The following is a 23,531-nucleotide window of genomic DNA, read 5'->3' on the forward strand; positions in this document are numbered from 1 at the left end:
CATATTCATCATCTTATGAACTGAAGTCACTGACTGCTTAAATGGTGTGTCTTGTAGACTTGGTCTGTGGTTTACAGCAACTGAGAAGTTCTTCCCTTTCAGTGAAATACCAGGCATGCCACCGACTGCTGAGGTCATTGATCTTTGATGCCTTTGTCAAGGGTTGCCTTGAGTTTGGCACCACCTAGGAGTTGACTCAGGTGCTTATGAACTGTGTGTGTTGTACATGTGATGAGCTATGAAATGGGCCATGCGAAGCATGTGAGGCGAAGTGGTTTGATGGTGGTAGGGTTTAGAGAATGAACTGCATCTACTGACAACTAGTCTGGTAGGGGCAGCTATGGTGGATTCCTGTGCACCTCTGTCCTAAATTTAAGATATCCTTGTAAGAGCTCAAAGATATGTGGGCAAACTCATGGTGGAGGTTGTGATGTTTTCGCCACTCAAGAAGCAAAATTCTGGCATGGCCTTTTGGGAAAAGGTGCTATACTGACCTAAAGCAGAGATTCTGATTTACAGAAATGGTAAGTGGTAAGGATAACACTGCAACTGAAAATGTGAACTGATAATCTGAGTTCTTGTGCCACTGATTTGTTAGTATATATGCAGTGGTAACTGAGATGTCTTGAATCTGTTCTGTACTTCCCATAGTGTACTTAATAATGTGTTTTAGGACTTTTAGTTGCTTGTAGAATTCTGTAGTTAAATAACGATGATTTTATTTTTCTTCTGCCTTCTGAGGATGTGCTGAACATGGCAAACAGTGCTCCAAAAGACACTGATACCTGTTAGGGAACAGTAAGGTTGAGGTTAGAAAGGCTTTCTCCTCCTCTCAAGGCTGGTGCTTTGGTGGGACTGTTGCACTTTCTGCTGTAACTTGTGTCAGAACACTTTCCCCTCTTGAAAAGAGCTAAGACCTAAGATCCTCCTGATTCTTTTTTTTATACTCTTCCTATGGCATTTCCTACAGTCAAAGGTTAGATGACAGAAACTTGTTGCATGCTTTGTTGTGTGGTGTGGATAGTAAATATTAAATGAATAGTGTTTGATTTCTGAGAGCTGGAGTTGATAACTAAAGTAATCTCTTTCACTTATTTGTTCTGATGAAGTAGGAGGCTTGATACAACACAAACAGAAATATGTCCATGTTCATTGTGCGAATTCATTTCAAGTTCCAGTGAGACCAGCCATATCTTTGCATGTATTTCCCATCAGTGTTTTGGCTGCCTCTGAAGCTAACAGTGTAAAATACAGAGCTGCTGAGTAATAGACAAAATGTGTTTGCTGCTTTTCTATGTAGTGCCTGCATGTGTTTTCTCCCTGATCCCCAGTTCTGCAAAAGACAGACACTGTTGGATGATAGGTGCGTAGATCTGTGACTTTGACTGCCAGTGGCTGTGGCATTAGGAGCATGAGAGTAGAGATGAAAGCTTAGTAGATCCTATAGACAGGAAACGTTTGGATTGTCTGGAACCTCTGTGTTAAACATACCTGACTTTAAGAATTGGAACTGTTATTAATCAATTGCACCATGAAAATGTGTTGTGTAGATATATTTAACCACACGTAGGTATATTTAACTACAGAGCTTGGTAGAAGTTTTCATTTTCAAGATAAACACTTGAATGCCCACAGTGCTTTTTGTCTGGGGACCTAGATACCACACTGGAAGTTCTTTGCCCATTTATACCTTAGGCTGTATCCAATGCCGTGGTGGATTTTTAAGTCACTTATATTTGTGTGGTGCACACTGGTGACTGTCATAAGGGAAGATGACTTCTTTGCCTGAAATCAATGAGCGCCTTGCTACCAGCTTCCATTCAGACCAACTTCAATTCAGTTGACTCTCAAACAAGCTTCCTGGGCATTCTTCTCACTTTTCTTCAGGAAAGCGCAGATGGCTGAAGTGGGAAGCTACTACAGCTCCTCTGACTACTGAGTAAATGTAGATAGTCACACTTAGGAGCTGGTGCAGCTTCCTTGTGCAGACAATAACTAATTCCTACTCTGCTTGCTTTGCTTTCTTTAAGCTCTGCCAACGGCAGTCTGTTTGTAACTTCGCTGGAAGGCAGTCTGTAGAAGAAACAGAATTTAAACAATTTATCTACACATGGAGTTAAACTGGCTTCAACACGTCAAGGTGATAGTTAAAACTGAGTTAAACTAGTGCAGCTTTATATGTAGCTGGAGTAGTTAAAGCTGCAGCATTTGGCTTCAGAGTGGAAGACAGACGTGAGCATAATCACTGTGAAAACTGTAAGTGTGCAAGAGTTAACAAAACCTCTTTTTATCATTCTCCCCATCACACTTGTGGTGCAGATAATCCAAACTATGGAGGAGGATAAGATAGTTGAACCTTACCTTCTGTGGCGTTTGTCCCGCCAGTTGCCTTCACCCCACCTCTCTTTGTTGCTTTCAGAACATCAAGTGTAAGTATTGGTGTTTGCTCTAGGAAGTACCTGTTTGGACAGCCTTCCTGACCCTACCAGCTGCTTATAGGATCTTGGTCAGTGATTGGATGGTCTGTGGAGTTGCGCTTGGAGTTGTGTCACAACTTATCACATTCCTCCAGTGCTGACCTCAATGCCAGCGTAACCCTTGGTGGGAAAATCACTTGCTTAGACTGAGTGAGAGCTGAGCTAGGCTGCTTTTCTTGAAAGGCTGTAGGAAGGGAAGTGTGGCTTGAAAAAGTGTTTTCTAAGTTATAGCACAGTGGAGAGCAGTCCTTGTGGTATGCTTTCTCTTCAAGACTGTATGGAAGCTGGAAAAGGAGACAATGTTATTCCTCTCAAACTGAATCCACCAATAAAGTGATAGTGTTAGTGCCTTCTTGTGAGAAGACAATTCCTTTATAGCTATGAAGAACTACCTGTATTCTTCATTTTTGTGTGTATGTCTTTGCCTACAGCAGAAGCAAAGTCATCACGGGATGGTTTGGGTTGGAAGGGACCATAAAGACCAACAAATTCCAAACCCCACACCACACCCCCTGGTTTAGGTTACCCAGGGCCCTTCAACCTGGCCTTCAATTCCTCCAAGGATGGCACATCTGCATGATGCATGATACATTTTTGTGTAGGTGATGGTCCAAATGTTTTTTTTTCTTTTTCCTGGTTGTATTTTTTGATGTTTTTCATCAGACTAGTTTACATTTCTTAAGTTCTGTTTTGGAGGCTGCTTTAATCTCTGGGTTACAGATTCTTTCAGTATGAACTAGAACCTAACAGGGGAGGACATGTCCTGTTACTCACAGGTCAGTTTGAAAACTCTGATCTCCAAATGCTTAAATCTCATGCTCCAGCCATTTCTTCTGCAGACTAATTAAGCAGTGGATCCAATAAGCAAAACAAATATCTGGGATTGCAATTGTGCTTGCATTCTTAGTATTAAGTATTAGTTGTTATGAAACAGCTCATTTCAAAGAGTCACTGAAGTCAAATGTTATTCAGTCTGGGTCAACTTAAAATATGTCCAGTTATTGTTCTAAGAGTAACAGGCAATGGTGCTGATACGTGTTTTCTCTGTGCTCTTGTTTATTCCGTTATTTTGTTGAAAACGTAATGAACTGTGTGATAATGCATAATATGAAACCGAAGATCAGCAATGCTGAAATTGAAGCCTGATGGTCCTACAACTGAAAGGCTGACACCATCTTGCAGGGCTATAATTCTGTCTGGCTAAATGGGTGTCACAGTATTGACACAACTTGGGTTACAGCAGGTGGGCTCCTGTAAATGTATTCTTGATTTTTTTCTCTGAGGCCTTTATCCATCGTTTGGACTACTGCTTTACCTTTCTAAATTTGGATTTCTATCTATAGCAAAGCTTACTCACACTTGTCTAATTATAGTTGAATAGGAGTTGGCAAAAACAGTGTGACACGCTCACATGGCCTTCTGAATACATTTTACAGGGGCTGACAATGCAGCATGTAGAACTGCTCACTAGCCATCACATCCTCTGCATTCAGTGTGTGCTATCATACTGGCAGCACAATTGTGTATCTTCATATTAGAGCTATGACGTCTTGCAAACAAACTTTGAAACTAAGGAAGGGATAAATGTATGTGTGTATATCTTCATGTAGGGTCATCTGTAAATCTAGCTTCAGTCAGGGACATTACTGGATCTCATTCGTAGGCTGTTACTGCATTGTTGACTGGCCGTTCGAGCTAGAATAGGACCTTTCCTGGCAGCTTCATCACTTGTTATTATGTCTGCTTATTTATAGCTAGTGGCAGAGAAACTGAAATGGTTACAGCATTTCCTAGCTGTTATTACTCAAACAGAAGTATACTGGCTGCTGTTTGCATTCCAACTGTTTTGGGTGATCCGCAGTGACTAATCAAGCCATCTGCAAACACGTTTCCCTCTGTTGCACTGGGGGGAAGCTGCTGCTAGATGCAGTGCTGGCTGCACACCTCACTCGGCTGTGCAGGGCTAGCGGTGGGTTTAGGAATCAAACCAGCACTCCCAGTTCAGTTTTCTGAACCGTTAAACAAGCTCTGTTATTTGAGGCATGCCTCAGTTCAGGGCTAAGCGGTGGAAGCATTAAACAAGCTGTTCTGATCTGTCTGAGGGCAGCCGGATAAGTACGGTGTGTTCTGTAGCCACTTAAGAGAGAGCAGAGGTGGATGAAGGAGTGGCGAGCTGCAAGTGTAAGAATGTTGAGGTGTAGGAATTGGAACTGATGGGGATGAATAGTTGAGAGAAGGAAGTGATGCTGAATGTGCTTGCTCAAACAATAGTTTGGGAGAAGTGGATTGTGGATGAAGGAGTTGCTATTTAGTGAGTAAACTGAGATGATCAGCTACTGGTGTGGTGAGTCCCGGAATAATCTGTCAAACTAATGGCATGTTGAGTCACTCAGTGATTTTCAGTGTGTGGAAAAGAATCCTAGAAAGACTTGAGGCTTGACACAGATCCCAGTCCGCCCACAGGTGAAAAAACTCTAGACACATCTGGCTGCTTTGGTCAGTCAGACTTGCTGGTGGCAAGGCACCGCATTACAGGGATCTAAAAGCTCCTGGAGAGTCTTAAAAAGATGTCTTCTGCTTTGAGAATTTACATTCTGCCCATGTAACAAATTACTGAATTGTTACAGGCTTTAGGATGCTTTTTATTTTGCTGTGTACAATGTATGATTTTTAGAAATCTCCTAAGCCACAAACTTCAGAAGTAGCATAGCAGGCCAGAAAACTGGCATGAGAAGAGATGCTGAACACGATTCTTGAGGCAAGAATTTAGGCCCATAACTCTTTCTCTACGTGGAAAGGATATTGGGAGCTTCCTGAGAGACTTTTAATAAAATTTCAAGTTGTACACCTATTCCAGAGACATTGTGTCTCTTGGTTGGAATAAGTACTTCAGTAGCCTGCTAATGAACACTTAGTGTACTTATTGCTGTGAAGTAGCTAATGGATATCCATCTTTCTTTCCTAGTGGTCACAGGAGCTACTGATGGGATTGGAAAAGCCTATGCAGAAGAGGTAAGAATTCTTGTTGTTTGGAGCTGTCCTGATCCTTGGCAAGCTGTCAGCAGCAGGCCTTGTTCCTTCATCTTGTTTTAACACGTACGTGGAGATTGAGATGTTTTGTGTTGCTTCCCTCAGGTGGCTAGCTGAAAATCAAGTCTCCTTTCACTTATTTTGTGACTTCTTCTGTCTTCAGCGCTCACCTTGTCCTTCAGTTTTTACTTTTAACATTTTTAGTTACTGTAATTATTTTCACCTACCCCAAGCCTTGGAATTTTCATTTGGTATTTCCAGACACTGGCTAAATGGCATTTCTAGCTGCCTGCACTGTGTTCCAATTATTCCCCATGGTTTATCAAGTCTCTGAAGCTGGTGCTTTATCTCTACCACTTTTACTGTGCTTTTGCTCTTGATGCATATTATGCGGGTTCCACACATGGTACTGCAGTGTATTGTTTTGAGAGAGAAAGTGCCTGTTAGTATGGGGCAGTTTAGCCTATGCGCCCAGAGAACATCATGACAAATATTGCTGACTGCAGCAACTTATAGCAAAAATAACTTTTAACTCCAGCATCAGTATCAAAGTGAGCCTGCTTGTATTCATTTTTTGTTTTCTCCAAGACACGATTGTGTGAGGTAATGATCTGTGAGGGGTCCTCTTTTCAGGAGTTTTCTTTTTCGCAGGGTGTTCAGGCCTCATTGAGGGTAGTCCTCACCCTTCAGATTCCCCTTCCATCCTAGTGTGTCTCCACACATACACTCCTTTCCCCCAGGCTCCTTGCTGTTTTGCAGATAGGAGCACCCACCCCTACTAAGGGGGGAGGCTGATGTCAAGAGCACCTGATTCTTCTGCAGGGCTGACAGCTCCTACATGCCAAATTATGCCAGTTACATGGCCCTGAAGCAAATTATGCAACACTTAAATAACTGCCTAGAGCAAGTGGAAGGAGGTTGTTGTGCCCAGGGCATACTGCTACTGGGAGGAAGCCCTCTGATATGCGAGATGCCCCCTGAACATTGTGGGTTGTTGGTTTCAGGCTCTGTATGTTAGGTTATCAGGTGAGTGAAACTACAGTTTTGCTTTATGTTCTGCTGGTGTTGTGAGAGCTAGGCTGCCTTTGAACACAAATGTGTGCTGCTGGCAGATCCCTATTACATGTACAGCTAGTAGGAAAGCTGATCTGCAAGTATGAGGCCCTGATGGGAAACATGGGCTGTTTCAGCTTTTTTTTTTTTTGCTGGTGTTACTGTAGGCACAGAGCACTCCAGAGGGTGCAGCCATCCTTGAGCTATAAAAAAAGATGTACTTTCCCCTTTGAATGTTCAGGTGGATGAATGTTTAATTACATCAAGTGAATAGAGGTTGAAATATGAAATACCTTAAAAGATTTCTCAATCTTTCTGTTAACTCCAGGTTTGTCTGTCTTCCTAAGACTGCTAGCAGAGGCTTGACTTTCTACCAGGAATTCCCTTCAGGTTACTATAAATGTCGCTGGCATATACAGCTGCTTGGGTGCTCACAGCTGTGAATATAATCATGCAAATTATTTCTTTCTCTTTGGAGGAGTTAAAGTGAGAAATGCAAGTGTTGAGATCTCTTCAAAAGTTCAGTATCATCTCTGATTATTGGTGGGAGAATGTTAAAAATTAGTGAATTCCCTGGTTGTATTCTGCTGTGGTTGCTTTCCTTATTTTCCAAGCAATAAGCTGCTTTTACACTTTTCATTCCTGTAGTAACAAGATCTTTGTTCCTTGCTCAGCATTGATATCCTTTTCATGACAGGGCTACCCCTTCATAAACAGTGCTCTGCCAAATGCATGTGTTCTTCTCTGCCCAAGTAATGCTTGCCTTTGGTTCCAGAGGAACACGCTTTCTTTCTCCCTTGTTTTTTAATAAGGATATACTCAGGACTAGCTATTGCCCCATTGTTGCTGTACTCCTGATTTGTAAAAGCAAACAGCGGAAATTTCGTCTTGGGTGATAAACTACAGGTTGTGATACAGTTGAGTGCGTGATGATGTGTATCTGCATCTCTTCAGTACTGCTCTTGCTGTATTTGCTCTAACAAGAGCTCTAACTCTGCTTTTGGAAGAGCTGTCAATCACACCCATTCTTTGAGAGAAAGAGTTTTAAAAGCAGCTATGTTTTGCTATCAAAGTGGAAAATGTGGTAGTTACTAACATTGGATTTATGGAAATTAGACACCTACATCCACCAACTCAATTTAGAAGGATGACTTTTGCTTGCATCAATTAATCCTTTGCTGCAGGAGAATCTTCCCATTGTGCTACTCTAGATTAGTTTTTCTGATTATTTTTAGGTCCTCTCATTGGGTGTTTTCATCTTGACGAGGTCATGGCCAAATATCCAAGTTTAATGGCAAGTTATTTACAATGTAACTGGATCTTCCCCATTCCTTATACTGGAACCTCAGAGGATGATTTTTTTCTCTTTGGACAGCTGTGATTTTTTTTTTAATTCACTAGGCCTCTATCAGTGAATATTCAAACACAGCAGAACTCTATCAGGTTACATCAGTCAGTATGCACTGTATCTTTTCTAAGACATATTATTTCTTTTAGTTGATACCCACTCCTACTTACAAGTTGTTTCTAAGGCATTTTTCATGCTCTGTACTTAGATGATTCTTCTTGCCATTTGGTTTCCATTTCTAGATTTGGGACGAGCTTCTCAGCGCAACTCTTCAGTGTCAACATGGCAGCAATTTCTCTCAAGTTGCTTTTGCTATGGAAGTTCTCAGATTTGCTGGGAGTCTGCTAATTTGATGTAGCAATGTGACTCTACTTGATCTGTTTTTGGGACTGGTACAGTTTGGCACTTTTCTGTAAGCTGAGGTACCTGCTTAAAGCAATCTGTGAGCCCAGAGCTCACTGCTGACAGAAAGCAAGCTGTGTGTCAGCAGTCTAGAGTCTGCACCTATGAGGAGTAGCTGTAGGGCTTTCCTGCCCCTTGGTACCTCAGCTGTTTCACAGTAAGCAGATTATTGTCAGGTCGTCCTCAATATCACAGGCAGAGATACTTTTAGGTAAACCTTTTGCCTTTGCTTTCTTGATCTTGTGGAATGGGAGAAAGCTATCTTAATCCCTTCTTCTCTTCCTGCCATCTCCAAAGCCCACTGCTTGACTTTATAAAAAAAAACTGTTCCAGTAAGCTAGCTGCCTGTAGCGATAGGATACATGTTTTTACTTTTCATTGAAATAGGCATTTGCAAAAGAAAGACTGTTTATTTTCCACTGCTGGGTAATTCAGGTATGTAGCTGTCTTTCTGTGATCTGTTAAATTGTTAGATCCCATTACAAGCATGCAGAACTAGGTCTGACTTGATGACCAGGATATGTTGTGGACCCAGCTGAATTTACACAGATAACTTCTTTAAAAGAACTGTGTGAGTTAAGTTGACCTTTATTACCCATGAATAGACAAAGTAAGAGTAGAGCCTAGGTTTTCCCTAAGTAAGCTGCTGAAGGAAAGAGGCATTGAGTGCAAGGGTAATTTTGCAACACAGGTGTTGAAGTGACCATGGATATCTTAACTGGGCATTTTGAGCTTAATTATAGATAGTAGCTTCTTTGGTGGAACTTTCAGAAGTGTGGGAAGACAGTAAAATACTTGCTGTTGGTTATCTGCTGTATACATGTGCTTATACACCTGTATGGGATGACAAAGAAGACGCTAAGTTTTCCATGAGGGAAATCAAGAAAGAAGTGTGTGCAAGTACTTGTCCTGTTTTTCTCATCCATATCTCTGTGTGAAACTGTAACTCTTCAAACTTGCTGGTCATTGTTACAATATTTGACCAATCCCTGCAATAACTAGTATGCTGATTTGGAAGTGATGTATGACTGTCCTTATGTCTCCTGTTCTTTGTTTTTTCAGTTGGCAAGACGTGGAATGAAAGTGGTTCTAATCAGTCGGTCAAAAGAAAAGTTGGACCAAGTTGCTGGTGAAATAAGTGAGTTAAAAACTTCTTCCTTACATTTCACATATGTGCTTTTAAATAAAATAAATGTGATTGCATGTTAATTTCCTACAGGCTGATATATACAACTCTATATAAAAAATAAAAGTTTGTTCTTGTCCACAGCGCAAATATTACAGACATAAGTGATAAAGGCCTTGCTGAATGATTTTCAGTTGTCCCTCTTTATCTTCTGAGAACACTAGGGTTTAATTCTGGTGATGAGGCACTGGGGCAGGTTGGATGTAGCCCTCAACAGTCTAATCTACTGGGTGGCAACCCTGCTCAGGGCATGGGGGGGTTGGAATTGGATGATCCTAGGGTTCCTTCTACGTTCTTTCTAACCCAAGCCATTCTGTGATAGGATTCTATGAATATGTACTTCTAAAACTGTTAGCATTGCATACCCGACCCATACCAGTGATTGTCATTATAGGCATCTTTGTATGGTAATGTGGAGAGAAACATGTAGCTGTTACTTCACCCGGGTATTACCTCAGCTTGAAGCAAGTATGATTTCATGGGTTTCAACCACAAAGGTGGTTTCTTTGTTTCTCATTTTATTCATTGTTTAACAAAGCACACGGATTTATTGTGGATATGAGTGGTTATTTCCCTCCTGCTTCTCCAATTTCATTTTGTTTTGGATAAACTACTCAAAGATCATTGTAAAGAGCTGTGAGCTCTATTAGGGTAACAAATGTTTATAGTCATAGGAATGTGGGCAATGAGTTGATGTGCAAGTTTAAGAGCTTATGCTAGGGATTGTTTCTTTAGTAAGCATCTAGTAAATAGCTATATATAAGCAAAAGGGAGTAACTTCAGTGTTCCAATCACAAATGTAAAATCGATATTTGCTTGGGGTCATTTAGTTTCCTTATGTCTCTTGCAGACAAATGATTTTCCTACTAGAGCGAGGTATAACCATAATGCAGAAAAATTCTTTTTGTAATTTACATCTCTTTTATTAGGGCAGATTTAATGCAAGTTTATTAGTTTATGTGTAGTATGTCAAGATAAAAGAAGAAATGTAGCCTTGTGTGTAGAGCTTTTCGATAAGCAGGAGTGGGAGTCGTGTACTGCATCCCCAAACCTCTATGTGGGGACCAAGGAGGTAAATCCCTCCCCACTGTAAGGGCAGAGCAAGTCCGAGAGTGCCTCCTTAGACTGAATGAATACAAGTCTATGGGGCCGGATGGCGTGCATCCCAGGGTCCTGAAGGAGCTGGCTGAGGTGGTTGCCGAGCCGCTCTCCATCATATTTGAGAAGTCGTGGCTGTCAGGCGAGGTCCCGGATGACTGGAGGAAGGGTCATGTCACTCCCATATACAAGAAGGGGAGCAGGGAGGACCCGGGGAACTACAGGCCGGTGAGTCTCACCTCCGTGCCTGGGAAGATCATGGAACAGATCCTCCTGGACAACATGCTTGGTCACATAAAGAATGAGCATGTGATCCGAGACAGCCAGCACGGCTTCACCAAAGGAAGGTCATGCCTAACTAATCTTGTGGCCTTCTATGATGGAGTGACGGCATTGGTGGACGAAGGGAAGGCGACCGATGTCATTTACCTGGACCTGAGCAAGGCCTTTGACATGGTCCCCCACCACATCCTCATCTCCAAATTGGAGGGAAGTGGATTTGATGGGTGGACGACCCGATGGATAAGCAATTGGTTGAAAGGCCGCAGACAGAGGGTGGTGGTCAATGGCTCTATGTCCAGGTGGAGGCCGGTAACAAGTGGTGTCCCCCAAGGGTCTGTCTTGGGACCGGTGCTCTTTAACATCTTTATTAATGACATCGATGAGGGAATTGAGTGCACCCTCAGCAAGTTTGCTGACGACACCAAGCTGAGTGGTGCGGTTGATACGGTGGAAGGAAGGGATGCCATTCAGAGGGACCTCGACAGGCTGGAGGGCTGGGCTCGGGTGAACCTAATGAGGTTCAACACGGCAAAGTGCAAGGTTTTGCATTTGGGCCGGAGGAACCCCAGGCACCCGTACAGGCTGGGAGGAGTGGTCCTTGAGAGCAGCTCGGCAGAGAAGGACCTGGGGGTCCTGATGGACGAGAGACTGAACATGAGCCAGCAGTGCGCTCTGGCAGCTCGAAAGGCAAATGGGATCCTGGGCTCCATCAGGAGAGGGGTGGTCAGCAGGGACAGGGAGGTGATTGTCCCTCTGTACTCGGCTCTTGTGAGGCCCCATCTGGAGTACTGTGTCCAGGTGTGGAGCCCTCAGTACAAGAAAGACATTGAGATTTTGGAAAGGGTCCAGAGGAGGGCAACTAAGATGATCAGGGGGCTGGAGCACCTCCCCTATGAGGACAGGCTGAGGGAGTTGGGCTTGTTCAGCCTGGAGAAGAGAAGGCTGCGGGGTGACCTCATTGCAGCCTATCAATACCTGAAGGGAACCTACACCCAGGAGGGGAGTAAACTCTTCAAAAGGGCTGACAACAGCAGGACTAGGGGAAATGGATCCAAGTTGAAGGAGGGAAGATTTAGGTTGGATGTTAGGGGGAAATTCTTTACAAGGAGAGTGGTTAGGCCCTGGAACGGGCTGCCCAGGGAGGTTGTGGATGCCCTGTCCTTGGACGTGTTTAAGGCCAGGTTGGACGGGGTCCTGGGCAACCTGATCTGAATGTGTATGTTTGGTGGCCCTGCTAGGCAGGGGGGTTGGAACTACATGGTCCTTGAGGTCCCTTCCAACCCGGATGATTCTGTGATTCTGTGTACTATAAAGCATGTTTCTCAGCATAATGATGTTGGATAATGAAAGCTTTAAGATCCGTCTTCTGTGTTGCTTGTTTTGCTTAGACTTTCCTAAAATGGTCTGTGTGTATAATACAGGTAACTGTAAAAGCTGCTCTCTTTCAGAGGTTATAACAGACTTAAGCCAAAATAATGCAGTTTAAATTTCCACTGAATTTGTTAGTGGCACCATTTCACTATGAAGTGTAATCTAGAAAGAAGCGTACACAAACTATTTTGTACCACTGTGGTGAACTGCTAAGTATAATGATAACTAAATCACTAAAGAGCTTCAGCAGGCTTATTAATGACTATTTTACTAGTTTGCTGAGAAAAATAGGGCATACAGTTCTCTTTAAATTAGTTTAAATGTCACTGTATGTAACTTTCATGTCTGTCGTAAGACGACATATGAAACTGTTTTATAGAGACAAAAATCTTTGTGTGTATATTTAGATGGTAAAGAACATTCTCATTAGAACTCAGATTGCATCAGATCCTGGCTTCTAGTTTGCAAGTAATTGTCCCTGCTCGTTAGCATCCTCCATTTAAGAATGTCACGGCAGTGTCTGATCATACCTCTGATACACTAATCTTGTCAACGCAGCAGCAGGGTAAATCGGCTGTACAGATATCACTGCTTGGGTAACCCATGTGAGTACTGAAGCTTTGCAATTGCAAATACTGAAGTTGCAGCTACCGTCTTTTTGGTGGTTAACTGCAGCAGCTGGGTAATAGCTTGCTGCATATGTGGGCACGCAGTCGCATTTCTTACTACACCATACACAGGTATCTTCCTAAGTAAAAACTGAATTGCTGGAAGTTATCTGCAAATATCTTGCTCGAGAAACAAATGCTTTCTTAAGCATGAAGTGACAAGCTTCCTGAAAATGGTCATAACCCTTTCTGAACCAGTCTGGAAATATCTTTCTCCCTTGGACTTGAGTGTGATGCTGACAAGACAGACAAATCTGCTGCTTTAAGCTTTCAGCACCAAAATGATGGCTGCTGAGAGAGTTTTTCAAATTAGGAAGAAAAAAAAAGTACATCTACTTTTGTAGAGTTGCCTGTAATACATAATTACTGTTAGGCCTCACCCAAACATTTTTCTGCTTTCTTTCCTAAACGATTCTGAAGTGAAATGACTCATATTGGGTTTTCAGAACATTCTTTTGACAACACTGAGCTACTGAAATGTATACTTTGTTCACTGTAGCATATGCTACAGGATTAGGATAGTCTGAATAATCAAGCAAATCAGAATAGTGCTTTCAGATCCTAATAGGCTTTAGCTAGACAACAGTTTCTCATGTGGTCTCTGCAGTCGGTTCAGATATTGCCATGTATAAGATGGGCATGTATGTTTTTTCTTCTTAAACTGTAATGCTGTAACTACTTGGATGTTTCCCTTTCAGGTTCTTCAGGTAGCTTTACACTTATTCATGATGGTCCTGCAGACCTGAGCTTGATCATTTCCTTCACTTGAAGGAAGAATGGCTGTTTAGCTCTGGATAATCACAGTTCTTTGTACTGTATGAGCTGTGTGTGTGTTTTCTGTTCCTTCCTTGTTTTCACTGATCACCGTCCTGCTGGTTCTAGCAAAGGGTTAGAAGCTCTCCGTTACAATGGGAGGGTTTTTAAGGATCAGCTGCATTTATTCTGTTCAGATGAATCCTTTCTTGCACTCTTCAAAAATATACTTAGATTGGGAGTGACATGTGTGTACAAAATGCAAGTTGCATAAGCACCGTTTTAAGAGAAGTGCTGATAGGTCTTTTTGAATGGTAAATACCAGATGACCTGGATGTGATTTTTTTTCTTGTGTGTGTGCATTGTTGGACTGGTGTTACAAGGCAGCCAGATGTTCTGAACTTATAACTCAATGTTCTGAACTTATAACTCAGTTTGAGCAACAAAAATTAGTGGACAACAAGCAGTTAAAGTCTCTAAATTTGTTTGTAGAATGCCTGTAGGATTTCCCTCAAAAAGGAAATTCTCTTTTGTGTTCTCACAGAATTAGGTCTAAAGTCACAGAATGAAGAAAGGATTTTGAAAATTATTTTCAATGATTGTGGACTGCCTCTCATGGAGCTGCACAGTTCTGTTAATCAAAAAGCATCATATACAAACACTCGACTTTCTAGATTTGCTCCACAAAGTTCTTGGTCTAGTTCACAATACATCAGTATTTCACCATTTTTTTAAGATGTCTGTTGTATTGTACTGTTAAACACTTCTAAGTGTTCAGAAAGAAAACCTTTCTGTGAATGGAGTCAATCTTTTGAATACCTTATAGTGACTATTCCCTCGCTTGCTGTGTTCAGCAGTGTGTATGGCCCAAGCCATCTTGGGTGCTCAGTGCCAGCAGTTGATTCAGAAAGCATCACAGATTTGCAAGTAGAAAAACTTCACTTATTGCCAGTGCAATAAGTGGCAACACTTGCACTGTTGCCAGCGGGTATGTTCTGAGCAGGCTTGGGAAAGAACTCCAAAGAAACGCACTTCTTAGAGGTTGAAATGTGAAGGATGTAGTGAAAATGAGTTGAGTGAGGAGAATGCTGTAAAGAGAGTTTTCCTTAATGGAAATTTGTCAAAAGAAGAGTTTGGTCTTGATGTATGTTGTTAGCTAGTGGCTGACCAGGACAGACAGTAGTGTTGTGTGTGAGCTGTGAGGAGGCAAGAAAAAAGCAACTCATTGTCAGTCTGTCTCTAACACTATTCACCAGTTACTGTCCAAAACATTACTGTTTTTGCTCCTTTAGTGACTGTTTTTTAGAATTGTCTTGGCTCTGCTAGTTATGTCACTGCACAACCTTCTGTTAAAATTAAAATCTGCACTTGATGACTATTTACTTAGCACATAGTGATCTTGAAGTTGCTTAACCTTCTTGAATTGCACTGATCCAGATACTTGACCTGCATCATAAACTGAGAGCTTTCATCTTCAGACATGGGATCCATCATGCGCCTGCTACCGTTTGGTGTGACTGCAAGTATGCACAAGGAAGGAATGGGATGTGGTGCCAAAACCGGGAACATTCCTTCTCCATTTCTTAGGCAGATAGCTCACACTGCTTTTTTTCCTGCTTTCTTGATAACAAAATTATGGGTGACACTGAAGCAGGCTTGCTTGATGCTGACAACTTTGCTCATGCCTGAGGTATTATTGTGGTCTCCCAGTGCAAATGGCCGATGACCTGCCATAGCAAATCTGTCCTCTACAGGGTTTCTCCCAGACAGCACCTCACATATACCTACCTTGGAGTACTTAGTTTCATGATCTCTGCCCTGTCAGTTGAGTTTCCTCCCCCTGCTCTTGTACATCTTACCCACCAGCTCTGAGTTGCGAGGAAGAACATTTGAACTTAATAAAGGAGGCTGTAGAGCAGACACACTTGATCTGAGGAGGGGAACATCATTTTACTTTCCTTGCATGGGGATTGACAAGGTTCACTTTCCTGAGCTTAACTTGAAGGCTGACTGTGTCTGGCAGTTATTCTGACCTTTTGTGATCTACTTCAAGGTAAATTAATGTTTGCAGCCTTCCATCATTTGAGTTGGCTTTGGCTTGACATACTGTATTCTCCAATGTTTTTTGGACTTGACAAAATTGCTTCAAATATTTTTAACTTGTTTTAATGCATCGGGCAACATTTAACATGTTGTAGCATAAGAGTCTTTGATTCAGAATGAACTCTTGGTATTCATCTTCGGAGGAAGTTTCGCTGCAATGGAGTGAAAATAGTTTCCAATTAGTTTGCCTTGAATGGGATCAGATACTAACAGAGCAGTTGTTACGTAGTGTAGAGAGCTGAAGGAGGATTCAAGCTGAAGTTGTTATTAATTTGTCAGTAAATAAAATGGATGAGCCCTGAATATGATCAACATATCATGAAAAGTTAGAGTGATCAGGAAGGGAACTTCTTTTTAACTGTTTTTGGTTTTTCTTTCCTTATGAAGCATTCTGCTTATGTATTTTCTCCCACTGGGCCATCTTTTTCTGTGCACTTTTGTTGTTGTTGTGTTTTGTTGGTGTTTTTTTCCTCACTGAAACTTTGCAACATAGCTTATTGGTGGGGGAAAAGCTCACCTTTTCCTTAATGCACAAGAACTTAATGACTGTCTACTAAATAACCCCTGTTTGTTACATACGCTTTAGTGGATGCCAAAAAGCAGAGCTCTTGTGCTGCTCTCCAGGCTGTTAGTCACCTTGCTAATGCAGAAGTTGCAATATATTGCTTATCACTTTCAGCATAATGTAAATTTAGTATCACATGGAAAATAAGGGCTAGATTGTTTTCACAAGTGCAAGTCTGCATTGCAAATCTATTGTAAGGCAATTGGTAGAAATCTGATTGCCTGAGAGATGTAAAACCAGGACTTCTAGGAAACTGACCCAAGGAGAGCACTGGATGATCCACACTGTGCTGTCTCCTTCTACAGGTTTGCTCTATAGGTGACATTTTTTAGTAAGTTGAATTCCATTACACCAAGCCCTTTGTGTCTGGAGAAGTTGTAAAATTCTCTAGCTCTGCTTAAGAAGTGCTGATGGTCACTTCTGTGTTTTCCAGGAATACGCTGTGATGAGGAAAACAATTTATGCCAGTTACTAGTTCACAAAGAGAGGAGACTCGTCTGTTTTTCACCATGGATTCTTTAGAGAAAAACAAAACAAAACATGAATATGAACAATAAATGATGTTGAGATGGTTCAGCTAATGGCTACATGTGTGCTGTGCTTGCTGCAAACTCTCTTAACATGCTTCCAGCCCTCAACTGGACACTGTGCTGCTTTCTGTATTCTGTGCAATTACTGGGCTACTTAACAATGCATTTTCCCTTGCAGCTAACACTTTGGAGAACCCTGAAGACTGTGTTCCAAGTTACAGGCTTCTAATAGCACTTTTTTCACTGGGTGCCAAACTCAGATGAAACTAGCAGATACTTAACAAATAATAATGAATGACTGTGAAGCTGCTGGTTGCGATTCATGTAGCAACTGGCTCAAGTGTCCCAAAGCTGCCTTAAGAGCAAGGGCAGATTGTTTTGCATCTGGGGGCACATCTCCTGCATTACCCACAGATGCACTGTGGGGAGCTGGATGGAGGGCTGTGTGTGTTGAGCATTGGCCTGCCTGCAGACGTGGTGCTGCCAATGGGAAGTGCTGGCACAGCTCAGCTGCACAGCCCCAGCTGTTTGCATGTGCAGCTGCTTCCAGGCTGCCTGGTGCTGTGCTTTTAGTTAGCTTGTATTTAGGATAAGCTTGATTTAGGAAAGCTTACAGTATTAAGCATTAAATTTGAGTGGATGGGTTCATTGATTGATCCTGTGTGTTGCTAAGAATGTTTTTTCTGACTTAATAAGTGTATCTTAGAGACAATAATATATAGTAGTAGTGGAGTCTGAGTTGCAAACAGAGGCAAATGTTAATAAAATGTGTTTCCTTTGTATGTTTTCTAGTAAAAGTACTGTTCACACAAATTAAAAGCTTAGATGTCCCACGTAGCTTGGAAGGGTTGTGGGCTATGGCTTTAGAGATCCATCTTCTGCTGTCTCTTTCAATGTTCGAAAGTGAAGAATCGATTTGTGCATATGTACTGAAACTTGAAGCTATTTAACACCTTTTTAACATTTTAAACAAGATCTGGCATTTCTTACCTGTTCCACACTTTTACATGACTAGATTTTTAAGTATTTACTGTTTTTGAAGGACATTGTATGCATATTGTGCAATTAGTGCATTATAAGGAATTCCCTGGTAGTGCTGCTTCTGAAGTAGAATGAGAGGAGTCCAGATCTAGTCCTTAGTACTCGATCAAATGTGTATACATAAATGCTCATAAACTGTGTTTTAACATAGCAAATTATGTTAAATTGTAGATAGACATCTCATTATGCTCTGCAGAAATGGATACACTATGGTGTTCCTGCATAACAACTTCTGTTTGCACCCAGCTTTGCAGAACTTTCTTTTAGGTGTGGCTTAGTTTATTATTCCTTAGATGACCAGTACTTTGCTTCAGAGTTTTATAGAGATATCTGTGACTTATTGTAGGACTTTTGTTTGGATACCTAACTGTTGCTGCATATCTGCTGCCTTTCTGAATACCCATGTTCTCTTCCACTGGGTCTCTGTGGAATCCCTCTGGATTAGGGTCAGCAGTGATGACGCCCATCTTCTAGGCTGATCTTGTTGCCCCTTTCACAGAAATGGGTAGTGTGATCTATCCTTCAAGAGAAGGACTGACACAGCTGCACAAATAGGAAGTCTCTTCTGATTCATCCTTTTTGGTGTTCAGTATGTTAGTGGGCTTGGTAACTGAAACATGAATAAATGCAGGTGGCGAAAGAGCCCAGAGTCTTTGCTCTAGATCACCTTCTCTCTATCTGTGCTACTGTGGTCTCCTTTCTGAAAGCTGTTGCAGTTTCTTCAAGGTTTTTTGTTGTTTCTCCTGCCGTCACGGCGATGATGCAAAGAAACAGCCTGCAAAAACACAGAAGAGGTGTCACCTGGTCTTTAGCTTCTGAACGGCCAAAGAAGCAAGCAAAGCAGTAGCAGGAGAAGAAAAATAACTCTCCACTCTGCAACATGTCCCCATGTGCCTTTGGTAATCCTGTATTACATTGCAACTGATTTTTGCATCCCACTTCAAAACATCTTAATCAAGTCCTAGGTATTGAGAAACTTAGAGCCATAGTTAACAGCAGATTTCTTGCAATTTTAAGTTGCTACAAAATGATCAGAAAAAGTGAGTTCTTATACTTGGCTGATTTTAATAACCTTCTATATGATGCAAAGTATCAACAAATTGAACAGTAATCTGCTATTGCCTGTCAAAGTATTTGATGGTTCTTCTGGAAGGCAGATTCAGTGCACATTTAACATTCTATGTGCTATGTCTGTAAATTTTGCAAGTCCTAAACATGATGCAGTCTGCAAATGAATGGGTGTCTCTTGCTAAACAACTAAACTGTAGAGCTGTCTGCAGCCATTCTCGTCTTTAATTCTTCCTATCTGCTCTGCATAGACATGGCACTAAAAAGCAGGAGTTTTTAGCTTTCATCTCTCTACTTATCTCAGTTTATCAAATTATTACAAACTGTTTCTAGAGACTGGATCCTGGATCAGTGTGAGTCTTGCCACTTCCACGAAACTGAAAAGATGAGGTCTTTATTTGTGAATACAGTTGAATTGATTTACTCTTAACCAAATTTTTCTTATCTGTATGTTGAAGAGTGGAGAGTTATTTTTCTTCTCCTGCTACTGCTTTGCTTGTTTCTTTGGCCATTCAGAAGCTAAAGACCAAGTGACACCTCTTCTGCGTTTTTGCAGGCTGTTTCTTTGCCTCGTCGTCGTGATGGCAATATTTCTATCAGGCTCTGAATATAAGCAGAAGAGATGTTTCAGTTCTAGCAAAAGGTTTTTAATGCACTTTCTCTGAGCTTGAAATAAGTGTTCCCCATTCCTTCCTGCAGTGTGGACCTCGTGCGCCTCATCCTGAACCTTTCTGTTGTAAAGCTGACTGGATTTGTTTCAATGTATGTAGCATAAATTCAAGCTGCTTTATCCAGCCATTTTGAAAGCAGCAGTGTAAGTATGAATGTTATTTTTAGGGAGTCACTTATTAGTTTCTCTGTTTCTCTGTGGGATTTATGTCTACAGACCCCATTAACACTGACACTCCCTCTGTCATGCCACCAGAGCTGTTTCTCCTGACTACCAGGCTTCTGTCTCCTTTCATTTGCATCAGTGTTCATAAGACTGCTTGTCTGGGAGAACCTTCTTTCAAGTCCAGCTTATTTGGGTGTCAAAACTTCACTTCCTTAGCATTTTCCAGCGTGTTAACCAAGATGTCAATTTGGTGGGAAGGGAAAGCTACTGCTTTGAGTTACTTAAACTTCCATAACAGTGACATAGGAGGTAAGCCTTCCTCCAAGCCACTTTCAAATTCTTTATTAGCTGTATTTAGGGCATAGATCACTGTTAGAAACTACTAACTTCCATTTTTCAAATTCCAGTGTTATGCTTGCTTTTTAGTGCTCTAGGTGCAAGATGGTGCCACATTGCCTGACTTTTTCCATAATAAAGGTCTGCCCCAGTTTGTTTAATCATTTAGATGCATTTAGATTTCCCTGCGTGGCAAGACACTGGATGCATTATCTGTAAATTACTCTGTCTGGCCTTTGGAGTTACCTAAAAATAGATAATAGTGTTTGCTTCTCCTAGTGAGGTTGTAACTGTCCTGCAGATGAGAAACCAGACAGGCTGCGTGTCTTTCCAGATGCTATTCAGGATGATGCTGGTGCCGTTCCTGCCATGGAGTTTTCCTTTCTCTACCTTCACTTCTGGGATGCCCTGGCTCTGTGCACTCTGTTCCCTCTGTTTGGGCAGTTTGAGGCTTCCAGCTCCATCACTCTCTTCCTTGAGTAGTACCCCCTTAAATGCTGGAGCTTTCCTCACTTTTGCTCTTGCTGACTATGGATATGGATATAGGAGGTGCTGTTTCCATCGGAGGGTAGAACTGGGCCTCTTAGGTTTCATGGACTCTTCAGCAGTCTTTGCTCTTGTAGTTACATGTGTTCATAAGTAAGCAGTAATGTCACCACTGTATGGGTGTAGAGGTTATTTTCCCTGTCAACTAAGTTATGTCTTAAGTCATGTGAGAGTACACGAGTATCCTTTTAATGAACATTCTTAAGTTGCCAGTTTACTTTCTGATTTTCATACATCGGACTAATTTCCCCCAAACATTTGTTTGCTAGAACTTCCTGGCAAATTTCAGTTTTGCATACAGACATTGTCTGAATAGAAGGCTTTAGGAAGGCTGTTGAGATCTGGACACATAGTTAATGTACTGTTTCTTTGCAGGCAGTGTGTGTATTTACCGTGTTGAAGGCATAGTGAGGATCACTTAGAGGGAACAGGGAGGACAGATGCGGCGCTTGCTTTTGCTGTCTCCATCCTACCATCCTTAGGCTTATGAAGTTCAATAAAGTTAGGATTTGTAAAAGCTGAAAGAGGCAGGTTCCAGTTCAGGAAGACCTGGATGATGTCACCAGGAAATCTGACATGCAGAGGAAACTGGGAAGGACAAGATAAAGGCAAGTACATTTTAACATCTTAATGTCTTCTGGCTCAAAATTTAGGAGTAAGAAAAGTGCGTTATCTCTTCAGTGATGCTACGCTGACGTGGTTGCTGTCAGCCAATCCATAGTGACAGGAATGGGGAAGAAAAATATGGTCACGTGAATTGACTGAGAAAGAAGAGATGGCAGTTCATAAATTTAATATTGTGTAAGGCAGTCATTATGAATCCAGGTACACTGCTTTGAAATTTGATCAGTTCTGCTCATGACACGTTTGAAAACAAAACCATGGCTTTGCACATGGTGGTTTGTTTGTAATACTGCCTTTGTTAGCACTGCAACTGTTCTTCTGTAGGTATTGGTCTTGATGCCTACAACTTTGTAATCTGTCTGTTTTTGGATTACTATCTGCATCTTTTAACCCATACCAGTAACTTCTACAAAATTTTGTTTTCCCTTTTTCCCCATACAGCATCTGTATCATCTGATCCAAGTAACAGGTACTTGCTCTGGCTCAGAAAGGTGTGCGTGTCTGAGAAGTGCTATGCAGAAGCCTTCTTTCTGAACGTACTGTGCTGTCAGTTTGCTGTTAAACAGTATTACTAGCTGATGAGATTTAAAAGCTAGTTTTGGGCTTTCACATCAAATAGGGAGGAGTTTCTGGATGGTCCGTCCAGAGGAAGATAATGTGATCTTTAGGTGTGCGCTTGGCTCAAACATCTTTTGACTCACCATCTTTAACATTGTTCTCTGCTTTGAGTCTTTGTCTCCTATTTTGTATCCTTGAAATAGCTCGGCCAGCAAAGGTTCCATGTTAGAATAAGGCTTCATGTTATTAGGTACACATTAGGTACACAGTGGTGTTGTGGCTGGTGTTAGTTTGGAATGTGCCAAGATCACTCCTACAAGGTTAATCTGGTGTATAATGTCTCAGTGAGAACTGAGGCTGCTCCTTATTGCTTGCCTAGTTTGTAATCAGTTGCTTTGGTCATCTTGCCAGTGATGTTGTTAGAGCTTTTAATTATAGAATCATAGAATCATAGGATCACTCAGGTTGGAAAAGGCCTTAAAGATCGTCGAGTCCAATCACAACCTAACCATTCTACTCTAACAACCCTCCGCTAAGTCATGTTCCTGAGCACCACATCTAAATGGTTTTTAAACACATCCTGGGATGGTGACTCCACTGCCCCTGTGGGGAGCCTATTCCAGTGCTTAACAACCCTTTCTGTAAAGAAGTGTTTCCTGATATCCAACCTAAACTTACCCTGACCTGAGGCAACCTGAGGCCATTTCCTCTCATCAACAGTGAGTAGAGACGATCCCCACTCTTGCTGTCAGCACCTTTCAGATATTGAAAGAGAGCAATAATGTCTCCCCTCAGCCTCCTTTTCCCTGGACTGAACATCCCCAGTTCCTTCAGTCATTCCTCATAGGACATATTCTCCAAGCCCTTCACAAGCCTTGCTGCCCTTCTCTGGACCTACTCCAGCACCTCAAAGCACCTTTCTGTACTGAGGTGCCCAAAACACAGTATTCAAGGCAAGGCTTCACCAGTGCTGAGTACAGGGGCAGCATTACTTCTCTAGCCCTGCTCACTGCACCATTCTTGAAATTATGCCTGTGTATACATGCTATTATATACTTACTATAAAGTAACTGTGAGTATATACATACAATTAGTGTGGTTTCTTCTTGTAGTTCCTTCCAGTATGAGCTTGCCTACTGGACTACTCATCATATTTCCAGCAAAACAGCAGACTGTTTTCAGACCTCTTGCTGTAGAGATTCCTTGTGAGTCTATATGTTAACCAGGAAGACAGTACTCATCACAGGAATCATGAACTTGTATAAGATGGATTTGTTTCTTGATTCTGGGCTGACTTCTCAAAGGTTGCTTCTTCATGTAATTTCTGCTCTGTCCCTGCTCTGTTCCCCTCTATTGATTCATTCAGCTTTCCCACAGCCATGAAGGTATTTTGTTACACCTTCAGGTCAGCAGTTTACTTCCCAAATGACAATGTTTACTGAAGTTCCTATGTACTCTTATCAGTCTACAGATATACCGTTGTGCTTTGTCAGTCTGTTACTAAATTAACAGAAGTCTTGGGCCCTACAAATCAGCTGGAGAAGTGCAAGTTTAGGCTAAAACCTTTCATTTGTAGGGTCAAGGTTGTTCTCACCTGAGATATTTAGTAAATGAGGAGGGAGAAAATTATTGTAACACTGACGTGTCATTGCTGAAA

General features: G+C 41.7%; 1 protein-coding gene across 1 annotated transcript in view; it reads left to right on the forward strand.

Moving 5' to 3' along the window:
- HSD17B12 (hydroxysteroid 17-beta dehydrogenase 12) overlaps nt 1-23,531 on the forward strand; it is a 76,529-nt gene that overhangs the window by 18,683 nt on the left and 34,315 nt on the right. Inside the window, 2 exon segments of the mRNA XM_042869905.1 lie at nt 5,443-5,489; nt 9,373-9,448. Coding sequence (XP_042725839.1) covers nt 5,443-5,489; nt 9,373-9,448 — 123 coding nt within the window.

This window comes from Lagopus leucura, unplaced genomic scaffold, assembly GCF_019238085.1.
Source record: "Lagopus leucura isolate 7727_CA_CO unplaced genomic scaffold, USGS_WTPT01 Super-Scaffold_1, whole genome shotgun sequence".
Taxonomy (NCBI): domain Eukaryota; kingdom Metazoa; phylum Chordata; class Aves; order Galliformes; family Phasianidae; genus Lagopus; species Lagopus leucura.